This window comes from Salvelinus sp. IW2-2015, linkage group LG24, assembly GCF_002910315.2.
Source record: "Salvelinus sp. IW2-2015 linkage group LG24, ASM291031v2, whole genome shotgun sequence".
Lineage (NCBI taxonomy): Eukaryota > Metazoa > Chordata > Actinopteri > Salmoniformes > Salmonidae > Salvelinus > Salvelinus sp. IW2-2015.
This window is the reverse complement of record NC_036864.1, coordinates 5,742,659-5,751,734: the sequence shown is the minus strand read 5'-3', so window position 1 is coordinate 5,751,734 and position 9,076 is coordinate 5,742,659. Positions and strand designations below refer to the sequence as shown.

The following is a 9,076-nucleotide window of genomic DNA, read 5'->3' as shown; positions in this document are numbered from 1 at the left end:
GGCAGAAGATTTGACGAATTGACTTGTTGGAAAGCGGGAATCCTATGACGGAGCTGCCCCGGTCAACTGTAAGTGCTGTTATTGTGAAGTGGAAACGTCTAGCCGCAAAGTAGGCCACACAAGCTCACATAATGGGACTGCCTTTCTGTCCTAGGTTGCAACACTCACTACCGAGTTCCAAACTGCCTCTGGAAGCAACGTCAGCACAAGACCTGTTCGTTGGAAGCTTCATGAAATGGGTTTCCYTGGCAGAGCAGCCGCACACAAGCCTAAGATCACCATGCGCAATGCCAAGCGTCGACTGGAGTGGTGTAAAGCTCACCGCCATTGGACTCTGGAGCAGTGGAAATACGTTCTCTGGAGTGATGAATCGCGCTTCACATTCTAGAAGTACGACGAACAAATCTGGGTTTGTCGGATGCCAGGAGAAGGTTTGGTGGAGGAGGAATAATGGTCTGGAGCTGCTTTTCATGATTTGGTCTAGGCCAGTGAAGGGAAATCAACGCTACAGCATACAATTACATTCTAGACGATTCTGTGCTTCCAAGTTTGGGGTAGGCCCTTTGCTGTTTCAGCATTACAATGCCCCTGTACACAAAACGAGGTCCATACAGAAATGGTTTGTCGAGTTCGGTGTTGAAGAACTTGACTGGCCTTTACAGAGCCCTGACCTCAACCCCATCGAACATCTTCGGGATGAATTGGAATGCTGACTGCGAGCCAGGCCTAATCGCCCAACATCAGTGCCCGACCTCACTAATGCTSTTGTGGCTGAATGGAAGCAGGTCCCTACAGCAATTTTCAACATCTAGTGGAAAGCCTTCCCAGAAGAGTGGAGGCTGTTACAGCAGCAAAGGGGGGACCAACTCCATATTAATGCCCATGATTTTGGAATGAGATGTTCGACGAGCAGGTGTCCACATACTTTTGGTCATGTAGTGTACCCACACACACTCCTATACACACGAATCTATACTGCTTCCAACCATCGTTATCTTAACTTGGTATTAATTCTTCCTCCTCCACAGAGAGCAGAGTGGTCCATCGCTCGCTACTCCCAGTGGCTGGATGACCACCCTTCAGAGAGAGACCGCCTCACACTCATTAGGTAWCTGCAGGAGAACGACAAACGTCTTACAGCCTTTGAGACCGCTGGTGGGTTGTTTGGTATCACTCAGAGGAGTGAGTGAGCACCCTCTTGTGGTAAAATGATGAAATTCCTATCAGTTCTATTGGGTAGTGTGTCTTTAGTAATACCATCTCCTTCTGTGTGTGCTAGGGGTGCTCTGGAGGCCTACATGCAGAGTGTGAGGGCTCGTCAGGGGAAGGAGTTTGCCCCGGTCTACCCCATCATGGTCCAGCTGRTGCAGAGGGCCACSAGCGGAGCCCAGGACTCCYGGACCTGAGGGTACTACAGCTCCCATGATGCAACTGTCTGCYCTTCACATGAGCATGGAGAACGGCTCAGTGGAGAACACATCCCAATATTATGAATGTTATGACTATAGAATTAGTAGAACGGACATGGCTATGAAAATCCTTTGGCTTTTTTTATGGGTCACCCAACAGAAGTTTCCATTATTGATATGACTTCAGTGTTGCTCGTTTCTATGGATGTGATGAGCAGCAATTCCAAATGGAAAACTACCCACAATGTTGTATGAAAATGTCTGTTCTGCTAATTCTATGGCTATGCCACAGAGGGCAGCACAAGGGGGCAGTTACCTGTGCTTCATASTGGTGAATGGGAAATACACACTTGCTAGTTATTGGTAGGGCCTTTACTGGTTATAATGGTTAAACAAATGTTGTACTATTAAATGCTTTATGGTGAACAATACTTATTATAAGGAATGATTGATGGTAGGGCTTTAATAATAGTTAACCTAATCTAAGGGCTCTATTCAATCCGTATCGCGGAAATTCCGCATTAAAGGCAATGTCCTTGCCGTGTTAGCGGAGACTGCATTCACGGTAAACGATGTCGGTTCAGTGTGCTATCTGTAACGCTTCAGCGATATGGGTTGAATAGAGCCCTTAGTCGATTACACATAACTGATTCAGCTCTTTTCCCCTGTSTGGTCTATAGAACTGTTCATATGTTATCTTATTTAATGAGGTCCTGTCGATGTAAAGCTCTACGGTTGTGGTTATAAAACGAGAAGTTAAACAAGTTGTCGTGCCTGATGTGAAGGCTTGTATCTTGAGCCCCGTTTATACCTGGTAACATGCATGTGTCTTGATCTTGTCCACATTTTGAGACGGGTGTAGATGATTAAAATGACTGACCTTCAGTATACATGTATTYGTTGGATGAAAGCTCAGTGGGCAGAGTTGAGGTGACTAGTGAGTCAAATAAAATAACGGCCTTACAGGTGGATGGGTATTATATGCATGTTGCGACCCACATGGGTGCCAGTTCAAATCCCAGTTGTGAACTTTAAATGAGGTGCACTAGGATAGGATGATGCTTTTTCTCAAAGGTAGTCTATTTATAGCCCTGGTTACACCTTGCATTAATTAAATATGGTTTTTGTGATCAAGATGATCCGATCACTCTGTTCAAGGTTTGTCAGGTTTACACATGGTGTATTCATTAATCCAAACAAGATCAGGGCTCTAGACATGTTTTTCAAAGAGTAACTTCCTTGGTTTGGCTGAGTGTTTTTATGTAACTGTCTGAAAAATGTTAGTACCCACAAGGCAAAAATTTAAAAATATTTTTTTTTTTACAAGGATAGGGAAAATATTTCCACAGCTTTATTTGTACATGCTTCATTGGGAATTACTGACACAAACAGACAAATACAGGAAGTAGTCTTTAAACGGGCCACTTCCATTGGTTGACAGGAGGCTCTTCAATCAGTGGTTCCCATGGTTTCCATTCCGCCATCTTCCTGGATAGAGCCAACTCACACTCCGCCTGGAGGGAAGAGGAAATGAGTGGGTCAGATAAGGCAAGAGATGTATGATAAATGGGGATGTGGGAGGTTTTTGAATGCTACAAAACAATGTAGCCGTGGTTACACCTTGCATTAACATGGCTGTCATCATCCAATCAAGATGCTCTGATCGAGATTTGTGTCTACACACGGTCATAAAATGGGATTCTTATCTGGCCACTTCGTATTGTGACCAGATTCCCTGGTCCCTCCCTGTAGGCAAATTAATTCAACCTGCTTTGGAACTACCGTTATGAGAAGCTGTATAAATTGACAGAAAACAGCACGCTTTTATACTCATCATTACAGCCTACATTTGTTATCCAATGATTTAAGACTGGGCGTAATAGACTACTGTCCCGATAACCTCGACTTGTACAATATTCAGAGAATCTCTCCAATCCCTAAAAATGTCACCACACAAACAATGTGACTATCTGGATGTATGTACAAAATACTATTATTGCAAAGTATAAATACAAATGCCACTTAGGCCCTAATGCACACAGTAAAAACAGGTTAAGTTACAAAGTGCATCTCTGAATGGCACAARGCATTATCTGGATAGGTTTGTTCTTTACGCATCGATGTTTACATAKATCTTTATATTTATTGTAATATTGTAAATAACCTTTAGTATAGGCCTAAACAGTATTAAAGGAATAAAAAAGCAACATGCTGGGAGAATGACCGTGGTTTAGTTTCCTCCAAACCATTGATCATTCGCTAACGGTACCTCAATATGATAACCTATAGCAAGACGTGTGGTCAAATTATAAATGCATGGATAAAAGCAGCAAGCTATAAAAAGTGCAAAGGAGCAAGCATGTAAAGTAAAGGCTTTATAAAAGGAACAGAGTCAATCTAAAAGTAGCCTAAAGAGTCCTTCGTAATRGAAACCTACATTAGCCTATTGGACAGTAGCCTCGCTCATGCTTAGGCTACAGAAAGCTATGCGCCTCTACGCATCAGTTTGGACATCRTCTGCACTTTATTGATATCTGAAAAGGATTGCATTATAATATCACTGTATTATTTTCATATCTGACACAGCAACTGAAATTGACTATTCACATCCTCCCCCTGTACTGAAGGTACAGGGGGAACATTAGGCCTATACCTTACCATACACTGCTCTCTTCTGCTCCATCCCCAACATGTTTACTTCAGTTTAAATTCTGCTATTACAGTCCTTGGCCTTTCTGTAGCCTATGATGTTTTCAAACATTTGATTTTGGCCTGGCATTTGATGTGAGAACGGGAGAACCCTTTTTCTCTCATTCGGGACAATATCTTTTAAACATATTTTTCTATTTGCTCATTTTAAGCAGAGCTGGACACGGTATTGGACTGTGGCATATCTGACCAGAGTGCCAGTTGGCACTTGGTTTATAAAGACCATGATCTTAATTCAACTGTCAGCTTTTTGAGGGGGCGGGACAACCGTGACGGTGGCCAAATTTATACGCTTTTGTTGTCCGGATTTGTTTACACTAAAAGGATATCRGRACAAGATSCGTCTTCGACTACCTCCTGAGGTGGTCAGGAAGATATCACAATCAGATCACAATGTGTCTTGATTGTCTATACCTGTCAACAAATGTGGGCACAACCAGAATTTGGACACGATCAGGACAACGGACGCATGTAGAAACCAGGTATAAACGGGGCTAGAGAGAGCAACTTTAGGAGGAAGATYCAAAGCAATGAAAAGAGTGTGAGGCTCCTCTCTGTACCTGGTGAATGACCTCCTCGATCTGACCACAGTTGATTTTCTTCTCTAGTTTCTCCACATCAGGCTCCTTTCAATTGAAATGAAGAAAGACAATGAAATGATCTATATGGATTGAAACACAAGATGCCATCCCAAACAATGTCCCGTAACATGATATGAAATATAAAAGTCAACAAGGGGATTACCTCACAGAGGTTCATACAGGTTCAAGCTAATACATGAAATCACAGTCACAATGAGAGCTGGTAGGAAGAGTTCTACCCTGTTAAACTTTACCTGACCCTTGTCTAGATGTGAAAGTGAGGATGGTTGGAGTGGAACTTACGGCTTTGATAAGGTCAAAGCGGTCATTGACAAGCTGTTCTGTGTACTTTCTGTAGGCTGCGTCCTGAGGGATGACCTGGAGAGACGCCAGGATCTTACTGTACAAGATCCTCAGGCGCTGAGGGYACACACGCACAGACAGATACATTATCATACCAAAGTAGGTGTGGTCCACTACTGCTGTTTATGGTCATTACTGGAGACTCACCTCATGAGGGTTGTGGGACACGGCCAGTCCCACCAAGCCTGTTGTCTGGGGGAAATATTACACACAATGAGCATAATAGCTAGCCAGCACGCGAGACTACATAGTTAACGTTAGTAATCTCCTGGGTAAAATACGGCATTCAGAAGGAAGGTGGAACATTACAGAACATATGGATAAAACGTCATGTACCTTTAAGTTCGTATCGTGTCAACCATGTAAGTTGGCTATATTTACTTCCCAACGGKCAAGCCACTAGCCTAGGTAACTAACCCTGACATAGCAGATCAAAGTATATATCCACGAACCCTCCWGCAAATGATCAAGCTAGCTAAGTCTGTTAGCTAGAAGACGAGCCAGRCTAGCAGCTAGCTTACACGCATGCTTGTCAATAGAAAGCGACCAAGCTCATATCAATTGTAAAGTGAGAGGAAACTAAKWGAATAAACAAAAGCACATTACATTTTCACAAAAGCATCATCATAATATGACCTCGACTCGTACCTTTTTCAGAACACCAGCCATGATTTTGGGRGCAATGMATTCTGGGTCACTTCTGTCGAATAAAAATGACGTCAACACGTCCTCGTTTTTTCAAAATAAAAGCTCAGCATGTTTGATGGTGTAGTAAGTACAGTCGTGGCCAAAGMTTTTYAGAATGACACAAATATTAATTTCTACAAAGTTTGKTGCTTRAGTGTCTTTAGATATTTTTGTCAGATGTTACTATGGAATACTGAWGTATAATTACAAGKATTTCATACGTGTCAAAGYCTTTTATTGACAATTATGAAGTTGATGCAAAGAGTCAATATTTGCAGTGTTGACCCTTCTTTTCAAGACCTCTGCAATCTGCCCTGGCATGCTGTCATTTAACTTCTGGGCACAATCCTGACTGATGGTAGCCATTCTTGCATAATCATGCTTGGAGTTTGTTAGAATTTGTGAGTTTTTGTTTGTCCACCGCGCTCTTGGGGATTGACCACAAGTTCTCAATGGGATTAAGGTTCTGGGGAGTTTCCTGGCCATGGACCCAAAATATCAATGTTTTGTTCCCCGAGCCACTTAGTTATCACTTTGCCTTATGGCAAGGTGCTCCATCATGCTGGAAAAGGCATTGTTCGTCACCAACTATTCCTGGATGGTAGGGAGAAGTTGCTCTCGGAAGATGTGTTGGTACATTCTTTATTCATGGCTGTGTTCTTAGGCAAAATTGTGAGTGAGCCCATCCCTTGGCTGAGAGCAACCCACACATGAATGGTCTCAGGATGCTTTACTGTTGGCATTACACAGGACTGATGGTAGCGCTCACCTTGTCTTCTCAGACAAGCTTTTTTCCGGATGCCCAAACAATCGAAAGGGGATTCAAGCAGAGAAAATGACTTTACCCAGTCCCTCAGTAGTCAATCCTGTACCTTTTGCAGAATATCAGTCTGTCCCTGATGTTTTTCCTGGAGAGAAGTGCTTCTTTGCTGCCCTTCTTGACACCAGGCCATCCTCCAAAAGTCTTCGCTCACTGTGCGTGCAGATGCACTCACACCAGCCTGCTGCATTCCTGAGCAAGCTCTGTACTGGTGGTGCCCCCGATCCCGCAGCTGAATCAACTTTAGGAGATGGGTCCTGGCGCTTGCTGGACTTTCTTGGGCGCCCTGAAGCCTTCTTCACAACAATTTACCGCTCTCCTTGAAGTTCTTGATGATCTGATAATGGTTGATTTAGGTGCAATCTTACTGGCAGCAATATCTTGCCTGTGAAGCCTTTTTGTGCAATGCATGATGACGGCACATGTTTCCTTGCAGGTAACCATGATTGACAGAGGAAGCACAATGATTCAAGCACCACCCTCCTTTTGAAAGCTTCCCACACTGTTATTCGAACTCAATCAGCATGACAGAGTGATCTCCAGCCTTGTCCTCATCCAACATTCACACCTGTGTTTAACGAGAGAGTCACTGACATGATGTCAGCTGGTCCTTTTGTCGGCAGGGCTGAAATGCAGTGGAAATGTTTTTTGGGGGATTTAGTTCATTTGCATGGCAAAGAGGGACTTTGCACATTAATTGCACATTCATCTGATCACTCTTCAAACTATTCTGGAGTATAGTGCAAATTGGCCATCATACACACTGAGGCAGCAGAAATTTGTGAAAATTTATATTTGTGTCAATTCTCAAAACTTTTGGGCCCGACTGTCGACAATGAGTCCTCTTATTCAGTAACCCTAAAATACATGTTATACTAATGGATCCTACAATACATGTTCAATGATTAGATTGGAAAAATAAGTATTACAAATGGTCATTTAAAARCATTCGAAGTGGGTACACTACACATACTAGCAACATAATGTAGGACTCGTGTGCTGTAAGCCGGACAGCCTGTCTATACTGTATGGCTCCTATAGTKAATTKAATCTTATTATGATAAACTGTGTTTAGTGTGATAGTGAAACACTGCATGTGACAGGCATTGTGACAGGCATTCTCAGAGTGTGTGGGGCTGATATTATAGGCATGTCAAGTCTAAAAATATCCCATTACTCCTGCAAACACCAACATAAAACTTAGTTTGCAGCCAACAAACCTTCGGAGGCTGGGACATTCACTGGAGATTTTACAGGTAAGACTGGAGTTGCCCGTTCATTGGGATATTTGATAGCGACGGAGGTGCTTTAAAACCTTTCAATTTGTCATTGCAATGTGATTCCTGTCTGTATGCCTATAYTTTAGGATGTGTCTGTTGATCTATGCAAACTGCAGTGACATGAGTCATTTGGGGGAGACTGGTAGCCTAGTCGTTAGAGCGTTGGGCCAGTAACCGAAAGGTTGCTAGATCGAGGGGGCAGCAGGTAGCCTAGTGGGTAGGTTGCTAGATCGAGGGGGCAGCAGGTAGCCTAGTGGGTAGGTTGCTAGATCGAATCCCCGAGCTGACAAGGTAAAAATCTTTCGTTCTACCTCTGTACAAGGCAGTAACCCACTGTTCCCCGGTAGGCTGTCATTGTAAAGAAAAATMTYTTCTTAACTGGCTTGCCTAGTTWAAAAAAAWAATAYTATTGAGGTTCATGGTAACCTTTCGGTTACTCTTTTTTATTTCTCTGTAGGAATGGAGGACGTTGATAGATGTGAGGAGSAGCTTATTGAGTATGCCATTCGAGAGAGTATTCGAGATTTATCAATAGACAGGTATTCAGAAAATGGAGAGGATTACATMKATGTATTATTCGCACATCCCACAATACCGCTCCCTGACTTTGTTTACCCATATCTCAACAGCATGCCAACAGTCAGTGGTGACTATCTGAGGATAGTGACTGCCATTGAGCAAGGTAGGATTACCCCTCACCGACCGTGCCTTTCAAACTGCCTAGCCCAACCCTTGCCCTTAAGCTATTAACCCTAACCCTAGCTTTATGTCCACATCAGGGTTCAACCCTAACCCTAGCCATAACGCTAGCCATAACCCTAACGTAGGATTCTGTGTGGTGTCTCTCCCTAGGTGATGTGTGTACCCTGCAGGAGCTGTCTGGGTTGCAGGCTTTCACAGAGAGGGACAGCAGAGGGTGGCTTCCCCTACACAGAGCCGTCGTGCAGTCCCAGGAACAGGTCTTGGATCAGGTCCTGCTGGGTGAGAGGCCCACATACCACCAACAGTACCTCACAACTAGTACCTTAAATATCAGTAGTCACTTACAGTACTGCTTCTATAACACTCTGCTACTGGGATATACTAATGAATCACCTAAGACGTGTTTAATTCCCATTACTTTTGTGTGTGTGATCCTACAGCTTCCTGTGATGTGACTGTGGATGATGTGACTGCAGACGGTGACACAGCGTTGATTCTGGCTGCTCAGGAGGGTCTGCTGGAGAA

The 9,076-nt window shown here is 43.5% G+C and overlaps 2 protein-coding genes across 2 annotated transcripts in view; one reads left to right on the top strand and one right to left on the bottom strand.

Moving 5' to 3' along the window:
* Positions 1 to 2,738: 2,738 nt before the first annotated feature.
* Positions 2,739 to 5,794, bottom strand: LOC111951563 (NADH dehydrogenase [ubiquinone] 1 alpha subcomplex subunit 5). Its single transcript, XM_023969734.2, has 5 exons — positions 5,711 to 5,794; positions 5,210 to 5,254; positions 5,003 to 5,119; positions 4,679 to 4,744; positions 2,739 to 2,923 (listed from the first exon to the last, which is right to left on the bottom strand). The coding sequence occupies exons 1-5, from the start codon at positions 5,729 to 5,731 to the stop codon at positions 2,822 to 2,824; spliced, it is 351 nt and encodes a 116-aa protein (XP_023825502.1). The 5' UTR covers positions 5,732 to 5,794; the 3' UTR covers positions 2,739 to 2,821.
* Positions 5,079 to 9,076, top strand: part of LOC111951562 (ankyrin repeat and SOCS box protein 15) — a 10,364-nt gene continuing 6,366 nt past the window's right edge. Inside the window, exons 1-5 of the mRNA XM_070434710.1 lie at positions 5,079 to 5,161; positions 8,307 to 8,388; positions 8,479 to 8,531; positions 8,702 to 8,830; positions 8,992 to 9,075. Coding sequence (XP_070290811.1) covers positions 8,309 to 8,388; positions 8,479 to 8,531; positions 8,702 to 8,830; positions 8,992 to 9,075 — 346 coding nt within the window. The 5' untranslated portion in view covers positions 5,079 to 5,161; positions 8,307 to 8,308. The remainder of the gene's footprint in view (positions 5,162 to 8,306; positions 8,389 to 8,478; positions 8,532 to 8,701; positions 8,831 to 8,991; position 9,076) is intronic.